Source organism: Rhipicephalus microplus, chromosome 4, assembly GCF_043290135.1.
Source record: "Rhipicephalus microplus isolate Deutch F79 chromosome 4, USDA_Rmic, whole genome shotgun sequence".
Lineage (NCBI taxonomy): Eukaryota > Metazoa > Arthropoda > Arachnida > Ixodida > Ixodidae > Rhipicephalus > Rhipicephalus microplus.
Genome location: NC_134703.1, coordinates 114171442 through 114195045, shown reverse-complemented (window position 1 = coordinate 114195045; position 23604 = coordinate 114171442). Strand labels below are relative to the sequence as shown.

Sequence of the window (23604 nt, the reverse complement as noted above, 5' to 3'; positions counted from 1 at the left end):
TAGGGACACGACCCATACCCTAAAACTCACGACACCCTAAAAGTACATAAGCACACCACTGTGCTTATTGTCCTCGAGCCCATGTATTTCTTTTCTACAAAAGCATACAGGGCAACACAGTAACGCACTAAACAAAAGAGGCAAGCATTACGTGCCATACACGTGGAAACCGACTCCCATCACAGTCAACGTTTTTTTTCTTTGTCATAACTATGGCCCAGCCCCACGTACCCTCCGGTCGCATTGTGCTCTTTTTCTTGCATCTTTACTGGCACGGCTAAGCAAGACCAAAGCATGAAAAGCGCACTGTGGAGATGAAACGTAAACACTAACAGAAACGGACTGAAGGATGTAACAGGTGGTTGAGTGAAGCTCGTGAACCATTACCACTTGACCAAGTGTTAGGAACAGACCATATACAAATGCTGCTGATGCTCTCTAACCAGGATAATAGAAGAAAACATAGTCGAAGGAAATAAGTTTATTACCCACACGTGACGATGCTTCAGCTGAATCTCTTTATTGGACAAACTAGAACCTGCTGAGTGTGCTGCACAATACCCTCAATACTGAAGCAAAGGAGCACTGAGTTCAGCAGTGAATGGGCGAAATGCAAGAGCTTAAGGTGCCCAACCAACACCAGCAAACACATGCACGCACGAAGAGAGCCTCCCGGTAACACAGATTGATTAGATGAATTTAGCCAAGTTGCCCAGCTTTCTATGCAGTGTAGAGAAAAAGGGCATCAATATGCCACTACATAACACAATGTGAAATGATGCCTCTATCAAGGCTAAGAAAAACATGCAAATAGGTTGAACAATTTCACTGCAGTCATATATGGTGGTGAAATACAAGCGTGGCAAAATGGCGCACCAGACGTTCCGCTTGTGCAACTTAACAATACGGGTCCAACATTATGACAGCCACTAAAAAATTGGCAGAATATCAACGGAGTGAATGATGGAGAGTGGGGCGAAGCATTCGTCCGTCCATTCGTTCTTGCTTCCGTCCGTCCATGCGTCCGTCTGTGCGGCCGTCCATGCGTCCATCCATGCATCTCTCTGTGTCGATGTGACTACCCTTTTTGGCACATCGTTCTCACAGACTACTTTTCTGTTCACCATTTGCAGAGCAATTACCAAAAACTTTGCGCTAACTATAAGTAATCATTTATGGCGCCTAAAATTCCTTTACAGCAGTTATGTTTATATTTTGCTGCATATACGAATAATTTATTCAAGGAAAGACATTGTGCTACAAAACATTTAATATGAGCGTTTCGGCAGGAATCAGTTTTTTTGCCTTTTTTTTTTTTGGAAATGCTCACTGCCACCAAACTATCCTCCGTAACTTTGCCGGTTGTTTGTTTCAGTCTACAAAACATAGTTATACTGAATGTACAATGACTATATTAGTTACAATGTACGTGATTGCTGCAAAATACAGTAACTTTGGCTCCTCCATGTGTTTAAATGAGGACTTTAAAGCCTTAAAGTAAATTTTATGCATTCATAAACAGTCAATAAGGTGGCTTGCAAGAGGGTAAGTGAATGGTGTGCTTTGTAGATTAGTAAACCGAACATGAATAGAAGCCACTTCTCTAAACGGAGACTGAAAGTCCAGAATAACAGAAAAAGTTACAATGCAAACTCAAGTTTGGCAGTACTGGGAAACTACGATAAATGGCATCACAACGAACATGCCCAGCTCTTTCCAGCATATCGCGGGCTCACATGAAAAGTTTGCGCCGGTCACGGCGCTCGCAGCATTAGCGGCTGATTCAGTGAACCTTCACGGATAACTGGCGGTGCCTCTTGTGGTTGGTGGTTCCTAGCTTTGCAGTCTTGGTGTTGTCACCGCTTTCAAAAGCTGCATCTACATGTCTCGTCATTACCATGTGGAAATATATATATATTGTGATGACTAAAAGATACATTTTAGCGCGTGAAGAGCTACCAAAAGGGCAGATAGAGTGAGGTAGAAGAAGGCAGAACGAGAAAGGCCTGCCCAACGAAAGGCTGTTGTCTTTTGTCCGATTCCTGGCAATATATATATATATATATATATATATATATATATATATATATATATATATATATATATATATATAGTGGGGTCTCACAGATGATAGGTGGCCTCATGATGGAAGATTTTCCTCTGGCATTGCATACATACTAACCAATTAAGGTTCCAGAAAAAAAAAAGAAAACAAAGAAGTTGAAGTTATTACTTAAGGTGCTAATTATTTGGCCTGAGGCAAAAATGTTGGCGAAAGATAAACAATGGTGTTGACCATGGGAGTTAAAACTAAATAATATATTCGTACCTCATGGACAACAAAGATACACAAGTTGAGAATGAATCCTTCAAACATTAAAGACAGTGTGCACGTAATGGTTTTGTTCTTTTTATTGCCTACACTCATACATGGGTAAAATATTTACATTTTTACACACGTGACATGTATGTTGAAGTTGTGACACCATAGATAGATACTCTTATCATACTCTAGATACTCTTTTTTTTAAGGTTGCTCAACATTGCTTCTGTAGCGAAGCAAAATATTTGCAACAGATACAGCCAGGACGTTGGTGTATGTACAAGACTGCGTAAAATAAACTGCAGAGCCTCGTTGATGCATTTTTATTTCATTCAGATGTGTCGGTAACTAGGGAGAATATAGCTGTGCAAGTTAAAGCCTTCAACAGGCTTAAATCCCGAGACTAAACATTTGATACAAGGTCTTGCACAGACATATTTGCCAGAGTTGTTGGGACAGCATAGCGTAGAATCAGGTTAGGTGCACTACACCCTAATCCTACAGGACAACATTCACCAGCCGCCTGAAGTTAAAGTCAGAACTGTTTGGACACCATAAACTGCTACAAATGTTACCAAACACACTGGACTCTCACTGACATGTCTTTCCTCTTGTAGCCCACGGTAGTCCCAGGAAAAATCTAAAACATGGCTGTGAGATTAATGCTTTTAGGAGTAAACATGCTCAGGTGCACAAAAAAAAAAAGAACATTACTTGCTAGAATGATTGCCATGTGAATTGGTCTTCGCAAACGGCAAGCAGCGAAACCTTCTTCCTTTTGTTTATGCAAGGTGATGCCTCAAAGACAAAATGTGGTTTAACTCTACCTAGATGAACCACATGTCAAGATTCACGCCTACATGGAGGCTGTGGCGATACCGCTGATTAGTGTGTTCTTGAAATCGGTACATACAAAATTACGTGACTCGCATTTTTGGACATGCGAGAAGTGCTCTCAATCAACTCTGATAACGACGAAATGCCTTACGTTTTGTTGTCATCCGCAAATCGCTCTACGAAAAAGCATTTGACTCCTCCAAAAAGTAACCTTGATAACTAAACTCATTCCATCAATATTACATTTGTAACAGTGTATGAATGTATGTAGCTGGGCTGTGCCAGGCCAGGTGAAAGTGGCCTTACTGACCACAGCTGTATCAGGCTTAGAGTGAAGCTTTCATGTGGCCCTTCAGTCGACACAATTTATGTTCGCACTTAAATGTGGACTTCTATGTAGGGGGTCTCTAACTCCAAGCTATGCTACAGCAGTACAGTATAAAGTGTTAGTGTATAAAGTGTAAAAATGTATTGTTCAAGAGAAGAAGTGATGCGATACTTGGTCATCGAGGCTCTGTAGTTTAGTATATAAACAGCATAGATGAATCGTTTTAGGCAGCTGGAGTATACCGACTTGAATCTACAACCATTTCGCTTAAAATCTGAAATGTTTGACCATTCAGTTTACCATTGCAGGGGCGTTTCATGCATCGAAGAGTCCCGCTCCAAATTGTTTATAAAGCCAGACAAATGGACAACACAGAGAACACAAACATTAAAACCAGTATTGCCGGCAATGGCAGATAGTGTCATTAAATTACTAGACTATTACACCATAAAACAGCAAGCATACCTGGCCAGCCAGTATGCTGACGCAAAGTTCTAGCTGGCAGTCTGCGGCGTGCAAAATCAACATCATGATCCGAGAGTGTAGAGATCTATGTAGAAGTGAGATAGTCCATTGCGAGGGCGCACAGATTGCCGCAGTGCTTTTCAATGCATACATGCATCGAACAAGCCACATCAGCCTGCACCCACAAGCACAATGGCGCATTTCTGCAGTGACGCGGAATAAAGTTGCCACTAAAGGTTCATCGCATGCCAACATAAAAGCATTGACTCTTCACTAAACAAAAAACCAAGGAATCTCATTGCAGTGAAAGTTGCAACGCAATGCATTCTTACCGAAGCGTACTATCACATTTACTCTAAACGTAAAACTTGGATCAACAGCTTTCGATTAACAAATGGACAGTAGTTACATAGAGTGCAAGGGCTGCAACACGTAGCAACCATCTCGCGTTGAACACTTAAACTAAACAACACCCATCCAAAGAAGATCGTCAGAGTGGGTGGGCTGAAAACAATTGTCACTGAGGGACCAAACACTGCCACAACACGTCAACCAACAGGGGTCCTTCGGCATTTCCATCGGAGTCCAAGGAAGTATATTCACAGTTTGTGGCAGACGCACATGCACACGCGCACTTTCAGTGTTCTTGGTTTAAGGAGGGGCCACAGGGAGTCTCTTCGCAACATTTAAGTCTTCTTCTTCGGAAGCGTGCTGTCAAGCCGGAAGTAGTTAGGCTTTGTTTCTGTCTTTGGTCTGTTGTATTCCAGGTGGTCGTAACCGTCAGCATCTGCAAAGACACAAAAGCGTATACAGCAAAGACGTTTTTTTAAACAGCGATTTGCATCACTGGCTGATAAGTTGACATGTTTGACTGACGATGCTTCAGTGATAAACAGGGGAACCGGACAAATATTATACTAATACCGTAAAAGCTTGATAATACAAACTTGCTTAATTCAATCTTATTTAATTCAGACGGACTCCCTGGTCCGGGCACAGCCCTCTGCATTTCTATGGGGCGAAAGTGATAATTCAAATGTGCTGGTATCCACAACGATTATTTCGAACTGCAAGCCCCTGGCGTACATTACTACTCGCAGAAGTCTGCCCAGAAAAATCACAATGTGTTGCAAAACCAAACCAAACCAAACTTACTAAAAATCCAAAGCAATGAAACAGCAGCATTTCTCAGCAGATGAGAATTTGAACTCTTTAATGGAACTCTTGAGCAAGTTGCAAACAATGTCCGTGAAGTTGAAACAGAAAAAAATGCAAGCAAATGCAAATCACTGATTACCTTTAATTTTGATTGCATGGACTTTGCCACGTAAATAAACATGCTTAAGAGCATGAATAGCATCATATATTTCAGCATTACCGCTCACTACTCATATAAATGCATGTCGTTGCTTGTTTTAGGTATATCACCGACTGGTCACTGCTACGCTTCATGAACTTAATTTATGAAATCACCAGCTACAAACATGTAGTAATGCTCAAATTGTAATAGCCAGTCTGTAGGCAGCTCATTTGGCTTCTGCCCACGCAGTGTCGTGTGCTTCTAGCACCCACCCACTAATTAAACAAATTTATAGTCTCAGAGTTCGAGTTAACAAGCTTTTAAAGTAACAAATTTTGAGCTATACATCCCATTACGATGATCTGATTATGAGGAAAGAGGTAGTGGAAGGCTCCGAAAATTTTGACCATCTCGCATACTTTATTGTGCACCTAAATTAAAGCTAGGTGCAAGGGCCTCGAGCGTTTTTCTTCCATTGAATTGCGGCCGCCATGGCCGGGATTCATTCCTGCAGCCTTCGGGTCCACAGTAGAGCACAATATGCATGGACCACTGTGGTAGGAAGGGGAACCAGCCAAAAATGTACCAACTTCTGTAAACCATATTGTGATTACTACTTAGCCATGCTGAACACAGCATTATTGTGTTGATCACAGTTGAACCCCTTTATAAGAGATGCAATAGGGGGAGCAGCCCTTGTCCCTTACATGACTTATTGTCTCTTACAAGCAGGATACCATGTTCTCATTTTCCGATCAATCACTATTTCGATATAGACACACTGGTTTCTCTTATACTAGCCAGTTGTCCTTTACATCAGGGTCTCTTATGAAGGGGACATACTGTACACACACAACCTTGATCAAAATGAACAAAGCATTAGAGGAAAGAGTGGGTGCATATTGACTACAATGATTGATTGATATGTGGGGTTTAACGTCCCAAAACCACCATATGATTATAAGAGACGCCGTAGTGGAGGGCTCCGGAAATTTTGACCACCTGGTGTTCTTTAATGTGCACCCAAATCTGAGCACACGGGCCTACAACATTTCCGCCTCCATTGGAAATGCAGCCGCCGCAGCCGGGATTCGATCCCGCGACCTGTGGGTCAACAGCCGAGTACCTTAGCCACTGAACCACTGCGGCGGGGCTGCATATTGACTACAGACATAACTGATTAGCTCCAAGAAAAAAAAAAACAGACAGGGGTATGACAACAGCGACGCATTCTGTCTGTTGTTTTCACCTTGTCTGTTGTTTGTTTTTTTGTGCTAATTACTTATGTCTGTAATGAATAATGCTTATGGCCATTCAATTACTGCTCATCAACATCTGAGTTCATCAGCACTATGCATTGTGAAATTTCTGAGCTGAAAGAGGTGAACTGCCAATTTGAAGATTATTAAATGCAAGAAATGATTAGCAAGAAAGTAACTGAGTGAATTTAAAGAAGGAACAATTATTTCTAGTGAAAAACAAAATGGAGATTATAATGAATACAGGATTAAAAACTTGTATGCTTGCATGGCATGGCATTTCAGTAGCCTCAATCAGTGGGAAATTTGCATATGATAGCCCTCCAGAGTCCTACTAGCCACTGCTGCTGATGAGTTTCAACTTTAGCAAAGATTGCAATTTTCGATCCATTAGTAACATGCTTTTCTTTCCAGCCAAACATTGAAAAAAAAAAAAAAAAAACTACACATGCTTACCGCTACTTGACCGTCCTGCAAGTTGCCGTGTGTCAGTGCAGATAGGAACGGTAACATTACTAATGTCTCCCTTGTCTTTGACCTCGTCGTAGAAGGGTTCCTTCTTGTCCACATACGACTTGAGGTCCTCTATGCTCTGGTAGATATTAGGCTTGAAGTCAAAGTCTTTGCAGTTGCTTTCATAATCATTGCCTCCGCAGGCACCTGCACACGAAAGAGTGAAAGATATAATTTGCTAATTAACCGCAGTACCCAGCACAGCTGTGTGGCAGTAAGCCTATTAATGGACAGTCCTCTTGACACAGAGAATGTGCTTTGCCCAAAAATATTTGAGGATAAGTTCCAATTTTGTAAGAGTAAGAAACTGTCATTTTTTCGGTATAGGCAAAGTGTTAATGAAGATACTACGGCAAGTGAAATCACAAGCGTGCAATTTGAATAGCTGAAATATCTATGACAGTAAGCAGAGGGAGGGGGGGTTATAAAATTCAACTGCACATCCTAAGGAGTACTAGAACGCATTGAACTACAAATGCACTTGAAGCACTAGATCCGTTCGAGTCACCTGCGCTATGTGAAGAAGTTTATGAGGTGATTTGCCCCGTCACTTATTGCAATAGTGCAGCGATGGCATGTGGTGTTAGCACAACGCAACTGCAACCTGCACAATTACCCAACCTATCGTATCCTGCTGCGAGCGGTTTGGCGTAGCGCAGGTGAATCTAAGAGACCTAGAAAATCTTTACACACTTTTTAGACCGTGCACACCGTCATCTTTCTTCAGAAAGATTACCTTTCATGCTCTGCGAGTCCTGGTCGTCATCGTCGCAGTAGCCCAGCTTGGCCTTCTCAATGTTGCTCTTGGTGCAGTTGAGGTCGTTGTGAATATGCTTGATATTGGGGGCTCCAGACGCATTGTTGAGCGTACCATCCAAATGAACAGCTTGGAAAGCATAGACAGGATTGTCAAAGTGACGTCGATCTATGAAACACGACCACAACAGACGGTGAACCACCCAACCAAATAAGGAGAAAGAGGAAGCAGAGAATGAACGAAAAAAAGTGGGAGAAAAAAAGACCAAATCATGCCCGAAATTGACAAACATGCATTGGGGAATGCCTACAGCACTGATCCGTGAACGTACCTGGTGGTGGTCTTGGGTCGGCTGTATACCTGTGAGAAAAGAACTCCAGTTAGTATTTTAAACTCCATCTCGTAATCTATTGCAAATATTTCAGTACAAGGTCGTACTAAAAGATTGTGCATAACTGTATTAGGCATATAGGTGTTTATTTTGCTTTTTATAAATCTGGTTATTGATGCTACTGTTTTTTTCAAGCATAAATGAGCCCCGTGTATGAAATTACCATCTTTCTAGATAGCTTACTCTTATTAGCCTTTTGACAGTGCTGCCCTGTAGAAAGTTCTTAGAAAAAAAAGTGAATACCTGAACAAGCAATGGCCTTTTTATCGGATATTCGATGACTTTCGACAAGAATTGTACGAAAATTTGAGCACTTCAAGTGTTTTAACAAATCTGACAGTATTAAAAATTACTTTAAAACTAAATTAAAATATCAAAACTTCGAAGTATTCAAAATGAGCGAATAGGTCTATATCCCTTTCAGCCCTGGAACTGGAATTTCTATTTTTATTCTTAGTACGAACGTATTTTACTAATAGTTAGGGTCTCAGAAGACCACAAATGAAAAATTTAGTCAGTAATGTAAGTATTTATGGATTTACAGCAATCACATCAAATTAGATCATCATGGCCCTATAGTCATGAAATAACAAACATGGCAAATTCATTGCTGCGATGCCCTAAAACACACAAAATCTGAACAAACGTAGTATTTTCAAGTGTTGGAGCTCTTAAAACAGCTTCAGGAATAGAATCCGAAAGCGCCGCCTTCCCGCCTCTGCTTTCCCGTGCCATCGTCTCGAACGACCTCGGCCCATATTCTTCTGCTTTACGGCTCCATGCTCCACAAAAAGGAAACAACGGTAGTATCGATGGTAGTGGCGATAGTTGAAGAAATACTTCTCCAAAAATGAGTGCGTTTCATGATGTCGTCAAGGTTCTAGGATAAATTTTGCCTGGTGCCATCAATTGACGACACCAGGACCAAAAGGGATATATTAGTTTACACGTAACCACCCTGTAATGATAGTTTCACTGTACCTAAGAGGCATTTCACTGCGAATACACCTCTCCAAGGCATATCAGCTCTGCCAAATGAACTTATTACGTCCATATTGATTCATCATTATTTATGCTTAAATGCTTGCATGCTCTAATTATAGTAAATTTTAAAACATAATATATTTTACAAGTTATTGCTTGAATTCTACTAAAAGCCAAATTCTGCTACTAGTATACTAAGTTGCTTTCACTTAACTTTGAATTGAAAGAATGACATCAGCACATGCCTTGTTTCAACTTAAAAAAATAGTGTGAGGGTTAGTTAGGCCATGACTAATATGCTCAGTTTCGTTTATAAATATTTCATCTATATCTATACCATTTGAAATTGATTCAAAATAAATTGACCAAATCACTAAAAGCTTTGACTTTGCTTCGAACCTGAAATCTACCACTCACACAAGCCTACTTTCAATGATTATTGATACATTTATAATAGAACGCCTCCTAGAAATGTTAGCTAACTTTGCCAGTATAACTAGCAAAACACCATTGGTGTCACAATAAGACTAAGTTCTAATTCTACGTCAAGGCCAACTTCAGGACTAAAATGACAATCGAACCAGTTAATTTGAATGAGTGGTGTTCACCGACTCCACCCCAAATCTGATTAAACGGAGTGGTTGTGGCAAAAGTCCATTGGAAACTCTGGAAAAGAGAGGGCCAACTTACGTCACGTAGGCCAGTTCATTCTTAAGATGGTTGACCCTCCTCTTGTAGTAGAAGACTATGCAAATGACAATGACTACAACGAGGAGAACAGCCACGCAGGTTCCCACTACTATGCCCGAGTTGGACTTTGGCTCCTCTTCGAAATACATCACACTTCTGTCCACAAGACCTGGGTTAAAAAAAAAGTTGGAATTAAATTCATGAACTGAAACTGGTATTTAAACGTTCGCAGCGTTACATGCAATATTTTTTCCTTTTTTGGTCCCAATAACAGATAGCACGAATTCGAAATTGAGTGAAGAGGACATGCTCTCTTGGGTTTTACACGAATGGCAAATGACTTACGGATATTGCAATATTCTCCCGTGAAGCCATAGCGACAGACACAGCCGGATATGGGGCTGCACACAAAGTTTTCCTTACAGTCGCAGGATGACATACAGTGGTCTCCGTAGAAGCCTTCAGCACAGACTGAAATGAAATATTGAAACACTCTAAGATTTATTAGACTCTGTATGGCAACATTTAATGAGTTGCTAAGGACCAGTGACTCCAAGTGCCTGAGTAAATTTTTGCATTCGCTTGAGATAGCATTCCAAGACAAGTTGTTTTGATTTTGTTATATTGTGAGCATTAATTTAGGTTATAGCAGAAAAACTTTGTTCTAGCTACAACCTTTTATGAAACAGGTTTTACAGAAGCATACCTTATAATTAGGATGAGATTTAGAACAATACAAACAGAAGCTGTTCATGTTAACCCATTTCTTTTTGTGGTTAGAACTTGAACAGAAGCAAGCATGGACAGAGTAGATGTACAAGGAAGGACTTCACAGATTACGTTATATTAACCCCATAACTGCTTATTTTTTTTTCCAATTTTCGTTAAAAAAGTGGATTTTTTCTTATTGCTGGTTTCGATTCTGATTGTACTAAAAAAGGTAGTCGATGTTGAAAAAATATTTTCACCACATAGTCAAATCAACAGAATAAAGCTTATTTCTGAACAATACATAGGAAACCAGCTACCTGCTGCTAATAAATTTAGAAACCTTATATAATCAAAACAGTTACAGATGCCAGACCTTTCTTTCCTTTTGTAGGCTAAGCAGTTTTGGGGTATTTCACCCGGGAAGCTTTGGAGCTCTGCGGAAAATTTCAAAATGCAGAATAGCGCAAAGGCGCATCCCTGGTGGGCAGTCACAATGTTCGCGTCCCGGCTGTCTTCATCATCACCGGAGGAGCTACTCATTCACCGTCATCCCTGTTTTCACCTCTGGAGGACACAAGATAAGTATCTCTACTCAAATCATCACTCGAAGAAGATGACAAAAACGAATATCTTCTTTTTCGTCTTCACAAGCCAGCTATACCATGGGTCGCCGCCACCGCACGCTGTCTTTCCATACAAAAACCGTGGCCCTGCCGCAAAAGAAAACTAAATCCTCGAGCAAACGCTGCCATCTAGTAGATGACGCGCAATGTAACTCACAAATGTGCGCTTCTCCGCTTATGTGCTAAAACGAAGTACCTATTTCGTTAAGGCGAGTTCTACTTGTCTAAAGTAGATTGGTGATAGTTAAGGCAAGACAAGCTTTGCTCGTCCAAAGCAGTTAAGGGGGTAACTACTTAAAAGTCTGTGTCATTTGGGGTATAAATTACAAGCTCACTTTCAGTGCAACGGGAGCCCATCCAGCCTGGTTTGCACCTGCACTTGCCATCACTGGCTCGGCAGAGGCCACCGTTCTGGCAGGTGCACTTCTGGGTACAGTTGAAGCCATAAGTTCCATTGGTGCAGGCTGCAATGAAATCGAGTAAGAGCGCGACAATAAGCATCAAAACATGGCGTGTACATGAACTGCATTCATAAGCACTGATTTCCACTCTCAAAAAATTGTTTTATTGTTTTCTTGTACAATAAACAAAAGAATGTTGGGGCTAAAGGCATATTGTTACAGGGAATAAAGTATACACTGGCGAGCAAATGCGTACTGGCGAATATACTGGCGAGCTAATGCGTACAACGCTGCTGCAGTCCGAGCACGTTCACGCTCAGCACTTCGTCGTCGTCATCCTCAGGCATCTACTTAGCCCGTGACATCACCCGCCGGCGGCAGAAGCACCGTCTCGCTGCGATAAATTCTCGGGGCGTGAGTAGTATGGTTTAAGCCGCGAGACGTGCCCGTGACAATATGTAGCCTGACAAAGGACCCAACATCTTTGTACACACTTCGTACAGCACAAATATTTCTACAGTAAATCAACCCTGATTAAAGAAAGAAAAGAAAAACACAAAAAATGCCTTTCTCGGCATCCAGAGCAACATGAACAAAAGAAGCAACAAATAAAGTAAATTGCATAAAAACTTTCATGTAACATTGAATCTAGCTTTGACTATACACAATCGGTACCTAACATATTAATAATCACTCAGAAAAGAGATTAGTCTAGAACATTAAAGAGATGTTATACATAACATTTTTGTGGGTAATATAACACATTCAGTACGAATTTCAGTTGCTGGGCTGCTACCATTGTTTACATCGCAATGTTCAGTATCTTTTATGAGCCATCAAACTGTAGGTTTTCCTGCATTAGCACTTTAACTTCTGCCTTGCGTGATTTTTCCGTACAATGAAATCAAGTGCATGTTGCAATATTCTTAATATGAAACATGTTTGTTTAATATGTAGGTTGTCTGATAGGTAAATGTTAGTTTACAGTTTACCATAATTTGTTCATGTTTGTTGTGAATGGGGTAAGCCTTGGCAGATAGGATAAGTGTGTTGTCCAGCTCCATCGCTGTGCTCATACAATTTTTCGCTGTATATGATTTGTGAAATTTTCATGTAGAAGACTTGATCGGCACAAAGCATATTATATCTTTCAAGTAAAGGTGCTCTCCTCAGGTTCATGTAATTTCCCTGGTGGTTGCAGTAGAGGCGGAGAACTCTTTTCTGTAGAAGTACAAGTTTCTTGTAGTCACAGTTGGTACTGAACATACCGAACTCAAAGAGGATCGCGAAATAGGTCAATATATTGATAATTCGAAATACAAAATATGTGTACTCAAGGCCTAAATTACAGCTTTTCAGGCCTCGTAAATCGTTACAAGTGCTAACATAATGATTCGCTCACAATATAATGAAGATCAAGGTGCAAGCTGCAAGCTACTGCACATTATTTCGCATCAAAATAGTCGGTAAACTTGTCTTGCTTTTTGCACACTGTCAAGTTTCAGTCATCTTCAACATCATTGAACCTTTTCAAATAAGCAAATTAAGCTTCTTCGTCCACAACTGTGTTGATTTACGCAGAATGCCGATGCAAGCTTTTTAGCGCCGAAAAGAATTGGTTATTGGCGGCATTGAAAGCGGTGGCATATTCATAACCGCACGGGTACACTTCTGCACCAACGGCAATGGCAGCCATGATCTCTGCATCGATGCAGTCAGAAACAGCTAGGTAAATATGCTAGCACTTCACTGATCTCATGCCCGACATGATGGAAGTAATTCCATCTATACCAGCAGCTACATTTTGCTTTAACATTTTTATTACTACTACTACTTTGATGTGATCTGTTGGTCTCAAGAAAATAACTTCATTGACTTTGGTTAAAACTTCATCTTCATTTTTACAGCTTTCTGCGCCAGTTGGATAAGCCCCCGCTTTTATAAACTGTATATTCATGTCCTGAACTAATTTTTTGTTTTTTGCTGATGTCAGGGTTGAGTAGAATTGGTCACTTTTTGTTCTACCTGCTAGGATGTTCACTGGTTACCACATTTTTTTTGTTGTTGTTGATTGCAGAACCTATGAAAAAGTTTCTCAAAGTGTGCATATTTCACCTTGATTTCGCTGTTTAATTCATTTTTATATTTTTCGTGCTCCTTTGGTACTTCTTGATCGCAATGTCTAAGAAACTTGTGAAACATTGAATTCTTATGTTTTATAAGTTTATACAAATTTTTATATACCCGTGGCTTTATTTTTGTTTCCGCCATATGCCTGTTGCAATGGGAAAGAAATATAATTGTATTCACGCTTACACTGCAAGAAGATAGAATGGCCTTTCCTGCATCGGATTCACGATAAACATCTTACCACCATTCTTTTAACAAGAACAGCCTAAAATTCTCCAATGTTTGATCTTTAATCTTCCAATGAAAGTGAATTTCGCGACTTGTATTACCGACATTGTAGCTCATTTTGATTACGCAAAGAATAGGAAGATGATCGCTTACGTCAGAAGCTAGAACAACTGCTTTGATGTCACTACTACTGCATATGTTTGATTGGCATATGTGATAGGTACAAGAAGTGGCCTTTAATCTTGCGGGTACATCAACGAGGTTTTTGAAAGCATGACAGTGAACAAGATTACTTATCTCATGTGACCATATGTCTTTGGAGATCATGTTTATGGTGATATCACCCGTGATAATGAGGAGCTCACTTGCTTGGTAGTGTTGTTTAGTAACTGCTTCAAAAAACGACTAAAATTATTTTTTTGCACAATCGGTGCAAAAAATAATTTGCGCCGAGAGGGCAAATTATGATCTTGGTGGCAGCTGATATCCGAGCTATCCTTTAGCTCAACCCAGTTTCGCATTTTATGCAAGTAAAAAAAAGAACATTCATCTGGTGAAAAGCACCAGCAGAGCTGAACAGCCTATTTCAGAAACTTGTCCGAATAAACATGTATGAATATGAAACAGTGTGTTCTGGTGTCCTTTAGCCCATCAGAACATATCAAAGACCTAGGGGATGGCTAGAGAACAACAAGTGAAAGTTTTCTGTAATTAGGACTCACTAACATGTGTGCCCATGCATATGCATCACACCAAAACAAAAATCAGGGGGTGAAAAAAGCAAGACAGTAGAGTTGCCAAGCAAGCAACTGCATCTACCACGCAGTTACCACACAAAGAAGGCCACTACAGCTGCCATAACAATCATAACTTTAATACAGAAGGTGCAAAGGCAAGACATTGCAGTTACCAATACAGCTATCAGTGTGATAAAGCTGGTGCAGAAGTGCAGGCCAGCTGGTTTACAGCATGGCAACAAATTGGTAAAAAAGGACACTGTAGAGAATTTGCTTGCCTATTCTCACAAGTTGAGAAAAGGGCTCATTACTTGGAGATTTCGTATAATGATTAGACACTATCGATTTTCTGAATGGTACTATTAGATTTTTTTTCTTTAATAACTTATGAACCGCTTGTAATATAGCAACATGAGCCTGAATTTGTCTACCTCGTAGAAAACTTGACAGCACTGGTACATGCGTCATTTAACAGGGGTGTGTCGTCAGAGAAAAGGAGGGTGCTCACGTGTGGTGCAGTTATCGCCTTGCCAGCCTGGCATACAGAGGCAGGCGCCCGTCACAGAGTTGCACTCGCCTCCATGCTGGCACATGCACTTCTGAGAGCAGTTGTCGCCCCACTTGTCCACAGGGCAAGCTGGAAAGGCAAGGCAAGTTGACGTTGAAGAGAAGGCGCTATCTTTTCAACTGAACACGACAAGAAAGAAAATACTAGAGATCAAACTTGATTAGTTATATTCCGGAGTATCACATGCCAAGAGCAAGATATGATGATGAGGCAAGCTGCAGTAGGGTTCTTCAGTGCTCTTTTGGGTTATCATTGAGCGACCTCACAACTGGAGTTTATTGCTTTATGAATGACTGCCACAAGCAAGAACAGAGTTGCAGGGATTTGTCACACCCTTCAGGCGCTTTATCTTTTCTAGCGAGTGCACTGGAAGCTACACAAGGGGTATGAACTTGAGCACTTACTTTTTCTTTTTAGTGCGTAACTCAATTTCAGTGCAAGCCCAAGCATTCAAGTGTATTTCTAGCACTATGAAGCACTGTACATGTACACTGCAGCCCCCTCCATGATGACTAGGGTGACTATGCAACGTATGCTCAAATTAGCCAATGACCGTAAGCCAAACAGATGTCATAAGGTTATGATGAGCACGAGGTTCGCTGTAATTAGGAGCTTCACACATGATCGAGCAGGAAAAATTTGCACAATTATGTTTGCTCATGCAGAGCTTTTCCCTGACTTGTGGCGCAGTGTCGAATTAGGCTGAGGCAGGAATGACATCTTTAGATGTTTGAATGACTCACACTCGCTGCACCGCAAGCCCATATATCCGGCGCTGCACTGGCATTCTCCGGTGATGTGGTTGCAGGGACGGCCATTGCTGTGCATGCACTTCGGACATTCCTCCGAGCAGTTCTGGCCAAAGAAGCCAGCTGGGCATGCTGCAGGCAAGACAAGAAGTTATTCAAATGGTGTGTTAGTCCCAAACACCCTGCAAACATGGCCAGTTAGTTGTGAACATCATGCGAGAACAACCGTACGAATTTGAAGTCTGCCGGCAAACGAAGGAGCATTGCAAGCAGCCCCACAAAAGATAATTTTGTGATGTTATATTATGCTACAGAAGTTCTCAGAACACACATCCGGCATCTCACTTGTCTCCTACCCATCATCGCACCTCACTTCAAAGAACAACCATTTGTTTGTTTTTGTCAAAGAATCTTGTGCTGTCATCTATACCTTCCATCAAACTATAGAGCTCCAGTGGAAGTTCCCATTCTCCCATGATGCCTCACTCAATTACAAGTTTGCCTCACAGTTCCAGGAATACAGACAAAAGCATAGCTCTCATCTCCAGCACACGAGCAGCCTCTTGTGCTTTTGCTGTACGTGACGTATAATGTGCATAGTTATTCCCCTATCCACTGATGCTTAAACTGATGTGAACAGAGGGGTCGGTAATGTTTCCTGCAAAAAGTGCCATCTCAAATGTTAAGCTGCCCCGAAATACGATAATGACAGCCGCAGAGCTTGGTGCTTCTTCAAGTGCATTTAACGCAACCCACAATGAATCAATTGAGAAATATAGCAGGTTCAATAACGTCCAGGCAGTTATTCGTAATTTAATTTCTGCCTTTAACTAGAGAGCCTATGAACGGTTGGTTCTGGAAATCAGACAGCTGCTTTACTATCTCACCGAGTAAAGTCGCGACAAGATGTTTCGGTGGCTCCCAAGTTACTATATATAGACATTGATTATGCCGATGTGGCAGCTCAATCTACACATGAGGAGAATGAGCAAGATTTCATTCTGCTTTCAAACACAAGCACACCAGTGAAAATAGATGACCTTGCACATGAAGCCAAAAGATCCTTATGTAACACCGAAATTTTGCAGCACACAAGTCAGCATGCACTGCCTGGACCCGTCACTGACATTGCTCCCCATCTGGACTCTCCTGACTCAAGACAACAGTACTTTTCCATATGTGGTTTGGTGTCACTTTCCCGAATGCTTTTGTCTTTCAGGTTGGGATGGAAGATAGGAGGATATCACTATGGTCCAATGAGAAAGCTATTTAACGCATTCCTTGCCAATGGCCTCACTAAAGCAGACACACACAGGCTGTCACTAGCAGCTGTATTGAGCAGTCTCGACGACAAGCCGCATAGAATGGCGACCTAAATGCCGAGCTAAGCAGTAATCACATCAGAAGTCAGCCAAAGGCTCAAGAGACTTTGTGCACGTCATAAATTATTCCCAGTGAATGTCATATTGACTTGCTACATAATGCACTGCCGGAGGCTTACAAATCTGATTGGTGGTATGCAATGATTTAGTGGCAAAAAAAACTAAGGTTTGGACTTGCTAAGCAAACTAAGCCTAATTAAGTATAATATCCATAAATTGCTTGCTCAGCACTTTTATTTTGTGGCTGCTTCGTAGTGCTTTAAAAAAAGCCTGGAATATTGAGCATTACAACAAAGAAACAAGATCTAGAATGGATGAATATGAACGAGTATATGCTTGTCCCATCTTTAAAAACAGGTACCAGTCATTTGCCATAACACTTTGCATGGATGTTCATAGAATTTAATCAGTTTTATCTCACTTAACTAAAAATCAATATTTGCTTCTTTACTTAGGAGCAAAGGGTTTGTGTAAAGATCAGAAGCTAAGGCAAATCAGTCACATGACATGAAGAGACGATAGTAGCTAGTGAAGTCAATGGCTGGTGCAGAAGCTTGAACAGAGCAAGAAGTTAAAACAAAGAAAAAACATAATTAATTAACCTACTTTCGAATAATCCTGACTAGCTGCTTGTCACGGTAAATTAACATGATATGCCATAAAGAGCCAATGCATGAGCTAGCGCGGAGAGATGAAAGTTTTAGAGCTTTCTTTGACACTTAGAATTTGCACTAGGTAATTCATCAACATGCTTGCGCTTTATCCGATGTTAACACTAGAAATAAATGTTAATTAGTTTCTTTTATTTAGGCTACAACACTCTTCTTCATGTTTACAGAACCAGGTTAAAAAAAAAAATCCACACTCGGCAAGTAGTACACAATGCAGAAAGCTCACGTTCACTGCAGTCCTTGCCAGTCCATCCACGTTCACAGACACAAACGCCAGTTTCCGGATGGCAAGAGGAGTTGTTCTTGCAGTCGCAGGTGTTCTCGCATGAAGCGCCCCACTGGCCGCGTCGACACTGGCTTTCACAAGATACGCCTGAAAGGCAGAACCATGGTCGCGGAATCATGCTTATGCTTAAAGTCTACTTTTCTTAATCACGATAATATAGACTGTAGTCAGGAAGTCAACTTGTTTCTGCAACCCACAAAGGAACATGGGGCAGCATTGTGAATGGAGTCAGCATAACACTCCACATCACCACAACTTGTGGCGACACATGACGATGAAACTACAGCGATGATTTCCTTGATTGGTAATGTGGTTTAAATACTGTTCATAACTACAACAGACTACTCTTAAGCAGACATTGCAAACATGCTGTGCCTACTCATTCACCTAAACACCTTTTCTTCCTTCAACTCTAAATCAAACACTTCTTTCTCACGTAGCAGCTCATTGCCTAAGTGACAGTTGGCACGCTAAAATGCTCTTGCTCAAAATGGCGTCCAATCTTTCTTGTAACTAGGGGCACCAGAAAGTAGGATGTCTTTTCTTGAAACAGCTATCTTTGCCTTTGTTTTTACTTGAGCTCGGGTAAAAAGTTACGAGCAAATATGGTTTGCACACAAAAACTGTGCAAGCTCACCTTTGATGCCAGGTGCACACATGCACTTGCCAGTAATGTAGTCGCATCCCAAAGAATGTGCCCAGTTGCACTTGCATTTATTTTCACAATTCTGTCCGTACCTCCCATGCTGGTGAAAAGACCATGTAGAAAAAAAAAAGAAAGAATAGTGTAAAAATGCAGGACAATGCCACACGCATTTTAATATGCAGAACTTGGCCTATGCTAGGGGTTCTCAAGCATGTTGGTTCCAGGACACCCCGCTAAGTTACATTAAGTGCCAACGACCCCCCCCCCCCCCACCGGTGAGCTTTTTTCATTTTTATTTTCAATAACGATAACAGCACTCAAATTTGCTTATCGACACTTGGGCGTGAATAATGGAGGTTCCCCAGACCGATCATACCTCGGGATCGCCATCTGAGTGAGTTGAGTGGGCAAGTGCAGAACCAAGGAAAATTTATCAGTGGTTCGCAGGACCCCGAGGAGGGGCCTGCAGAACCCTTACGTTCCGCGGAACTCACTATGAGAACCCCTGGTCTATGCTACCTGTACTGCCAGGAACATGTACCTTCGAAGCTGTGTTTATTCCACTCTAGTTCATTCTAAATTGCAATGGGTACCAAGCTTAACTTGTTTGCAAAGAACAAGCTGAAAAACACATCCTGTGTGAATGCCAAAAACAGGCAAAAATCTGAAGTTTATTCCTTATACAGCTAGAGAAACTTTTGCGGAAAAAAACATTTTGGGACTAGTAAAACTCAACCTTCTACCCACTCCCTCTGTTCCCTTGAGCAGAGCTCTCCCAGCTGCGTAGCGGCTGTTGCTACAGAAGGGAGTGGAAGGTTGGTTGCTTCTCGGTGTCCGTCTTGTCTTGCCTTGGCTGCTGCTGCTTGTTCGAGAATGGAGGCCAGCACATTTCTAACGTTACAACAACTCGACTTTATATACATAAACTTATGTACATATCTACAAGACTTCGCTGTTGGAATTGTCACATGTTGCCTCGGCAGGGCCGATAGTGCAGAGCACTCTTTGCTGCGACCAGAGCCACCGCGAGGACTCGGGAGCCAGGTTTTAATCCCTCAATTGCCCCTCCCAATTCTCCTCACGCCGAACCAAAGCAATTCTGTCCGTTTATTGGACTCACTAAACATTTGTTGCCGTCCTCTCCTCTCGCTCTCCTATTCAAGCACTCTACCGCTCGGTCGGAGAGAGACAAAAGGACCGGCCTGCACACTACGTTCTGCAAACTGTGCGAACGCACACAATGATGCCGCTGTTCGGCCTCCTGCATTACCGCGAGATGACTGCGCTGTCCAGCATGACAGCCGTCCCGCGAACTCTAATCCTGACGGATGGATAGCTATACATTGTCCTCACGTCACCCACCGGCAATCCGCTGGTCGGGGACCATTTAGCTGGTTGTTAGAAGCGGCGACTGACCGCGGTATTCTTGCCAGAACGGGTGCGCTTACGCTGAGATTATCGTCTCCCGAGAATCGGCTTTTTGGGAAGCGCGCCCTTTTGCGACTGAGAAGACTTGCTCCCCTGGCCTGCTACGCCAGACCTTACAGGACTATTGGGCTTGTAGGTCTGCGCTATGCCATGAGATATTTATGCAATATTTAAATTTACTATTCTCTATGGCCACTTGAGAAATTTAACAAAGAATGTTTTGTTATCGTGTATGTGTGCACGCAATCTATGAACCACAACACGATACCGGAAAAAGTATACCGCATTGGACAGCTCTGGATAATTTTCACCACTTGGAGTTTACTAACACCATACACTACATGGACCTCTGGCATTTCAACTTTGTTAAAATGCGACCCCCCCCCCCCCCCCAACATGCCACGGCCAAAATCAAACCCACATTTTACAAAAGGTCAGCAGCCGAGCACTATAACCTAACATTGCGACAGCTCCAATCTGACCAACAAACCATGTGGTCATTACAATGTGTGCACGTCCCTATTACCTTTGACTTAAAATTTAGCACACTAGGTAAACAAAAAAAAAAAAAAAGAAAAATAATTTCAGTGTCGGGAAAGAATGTTAATGAATGTTACATTTTGCTCGATCATAAATTTTCATAGAAGCATGAGAACACTCTACAGCGCTGAGAAACAAAGGTCAATTGCTCACATCACATTTGAACTCGCAGAATTCTCCGAGGTACCCGGGCGAGCAGGTGCACTGTCCGGTGACTGGGTTGCAGGCCGCACCATGCTTGCACTTGCATTTGCTCTGGCAGTTTAGGCCATACGTGCCCACAGGACACAGTTCGTTGCATCTCGATTTGGCATAGCCTGAAAGAAGGCGTGAATGGCAATGTGTAAGCTTACCAGCAGTGAATCAAAGGAACAGAGAGGAATACATGCAAAGGAGTTGCTGATAAAGTTATGAGAGTGGAAGCTATGCAAATTCTCTATCTCAATCTACAATATTCGTGGCACAGTCACAAGTTTTCATTAAAGCTAGATGTGTGTCGCTAACTACATCTGGTTTTCGACAGAACAGCAACAACTTCGAATCCCAATTGTACCCTCTTCGTCACGTACTTGTGCCATGTAATATACTACATTAGGAATAACAAAAATAACAAAGAAGGTTGGTAGGCACAAAGCATAAGCCATACACTGCAATGCTATACAAGCAGAAAACTAAGATTAACAGTTATGGGGAGGCACATCGTAACAGCAAAAGGTGACAAGTGACAAATGTTTGTTTTCTTTTTTTTTTTTTGAACTTTACACCAAAACCCAGTTTTTCACAGAAAGCCCGAGATGAGGGCAACAATGACAAGGAGATGTAGGTTCTCCGAGTTATAACAAGCAGTAAGATTTCACTAGCTTAAATAGTCAAACAGTAAAAGCTCGTTTGCTCAAAATTGGTTAAAACACACTGGTAATTCAAACTGACACTCTCATCACTGTACTATAGCTATGGGGGGAAATCCTGATAATTTGAACGCATCGGTTTCCAAAATGGTTCATTTGAACTGGGGGTCCCTTAGTTTTCATAGCTCTTCACAGGAGCTGGCTCTAAGTGATCAAAATGTGTTGCAAAACCAAGCCAGACTACATTTACTAGATATGCAAAGCAACGAAACAGCAGCATTTCTCAACAGGGGATAATGCTGTGCTGGAGCTCTTGGGTGAGCCGCCAACGATGCTCACTAAGTCACGACAGAACAAATGCAAACACATGCAAATTACTGATTACCTCTCATTTTAATTGCATTAACTCTGCTATGTAAATGTGTCAATAAATGTGTTTTGGGCACAATTATCATTATATAATCAACTCACAGCTAACATTAATGCATATCAGTACTTGTTTCCGTCGTATCACTGACTGATCAATAGATTCTGTTCGCTATTAGAGCTTCATAAACCAAATTTCCAGAATTGATTGCCACAAATGTAGCGCATACTTAGTGATAAAGAGTCCCGAGGTGGCTTTTTTAGATTCTGCTAGTGCATTACGATGTGATGTTCATTAATTTTAGTGCTCACCCACAAATTCAAATTCTGCTTAATTTGAACAATTTTATAGTCCACTTCGAGTTTGAATCAACAAGCTTTTGCTGCATAGCTAGTGCAATGCTACGACCTAGAACAGCAAGGTCACTTGTGCCATGCTATAGACATCATACCAGAGGTGCGTACCTGGCGGACACTGACAAAGGCCATTGACATGTGAACAAACTCCATTGTTCTCACAGCTGCAGTTCTGGGAGCAGTTAGTTCCAAACTTGCCTGGAGGACACCGCTCGCTGCAGCTACAATGCAGAAACAAATGCAATGTTCCGTCAAAATGGCTCGGGATGTTCTCAGAAGAATGTTGATACACAGGTTATGGAGACACTGATTACCGTAATTACTCGAATCTAACGCGCACCTTTTTTCCGGTTAAGCGAGTTCATAAATCGCATGCGCGTTAGAATCGAGCACGAACAAAAAAATTACGGTCAATCTATTGCCATCGCGAATCCAAAATGGCCGCCCTCTACGTGCGTCGGCATGGCGCGTCGGCTATTTCTGCCTATGTGTTTCCCATGTGCGACACTTTGTACGTGTGCTGAGGAGTTCGTCATCTAGTAGTGCATTAGCATCGACGGTGTGGAAGGGCCGACTCCATAAACTCGAGTGCACCACGATGCCGCTTTTAAAAGAAAAGTCATCGCGTGTGCAGAAACGGACGGAAATCGGGCCGCATCGCGGTCGTTCCCGAAACGTGCGTGCGGGACCGGCGGAAACAAAAGCAGAAGATTGTCGACAGCAAAGCTTCACGCAAAGGCTTCAGTGAACCACAGCAGGGTCGGTTTCCGCAAATTAAAGAGCTGCTCGGCGAGTATGTGCTTGAGCAGCGAGCGGCACAGCGCCCCGTGACGACATAACTGCTCCAAGTGCGGGCTATGCAATTAGTCTTAAAAAAAGGTCTAATGCGGAGCCAGTTTAAAGCGAGCAGGTGCTGGCTAATTAACTATATGAAGAGGAAAGGCTCTTCCCTCCGAAGGGGAACATGCATATGCGAAAACGTTTGCGGAGAAGTACGATGAAAAGCTTTACAGTTTTCAGAGGTTCGTCCTAAACTTGCGGCGCAACAACGGCTACCTGCTTGGGCAAATCTGGAATGCGGATCAG

At 41.9% G+C, this 23604-nt stretch overlaps 1 protein-coding gene across 2 annotated transcripts in view; it reads right to left on the bottom strand.

Annotated features, from left to right (window-relative positions):
- Positions 1-3818: 3818 nt before the first annotated feature.
- The window catches only part of LOC119172290 (multiple EGF like domains draper), a 95963-nt gene continuing 76177 nt past the window's right edge, over positions 3819-23604 (bottom strand). Inside the window, exons 14-26 of one of the 2 annotated variants that reach the window (XM_037423342.2) lie at positions 22627-22739; positions 21101-21264; positions 18971-19079; positions 18274-18420; positions 15989-16126; positions 15186-15314; positions 11517-11645; positions 10193-10318; positions 9848-10016; positions 8114-8142; positions 7762-7950; positions 6969-7172; positions 3819-4740 (exon numbers count right to left, since the gene is read on the bottom strand). In XM_037423342.2, coding sequence (XP_037279239.2) covers positions 4640-4740; positions 6969-7172; positions 7762-7950; positions 8114-8142; positions 9848-10016; positions 10193-10318; positions 11517-11645; positions 15186-15314; positions 15989-16126; positions 18274-18420; positions 18971-19079; positions 21101-21264; positions 22627-22739 — 1747 coding nt within the window. In that variant the 3' untranslated portion in view covers positions 3819-4639. The remainder of the gene's footprint in view (positions 4741-6968; positions 7173-7761; positions 7951-8113; positions 8143-9847; positions 10017-10192; positions 10319-11516; positions 11646-15185; positions 15315-15988; positions 16127-18273; positions 18421-18970; positions 19080-21100; positions 21265-22626; positions 22740-23604) is intronic. The other variant, XM_075893531.1, reaches the window with a different exon arrangement.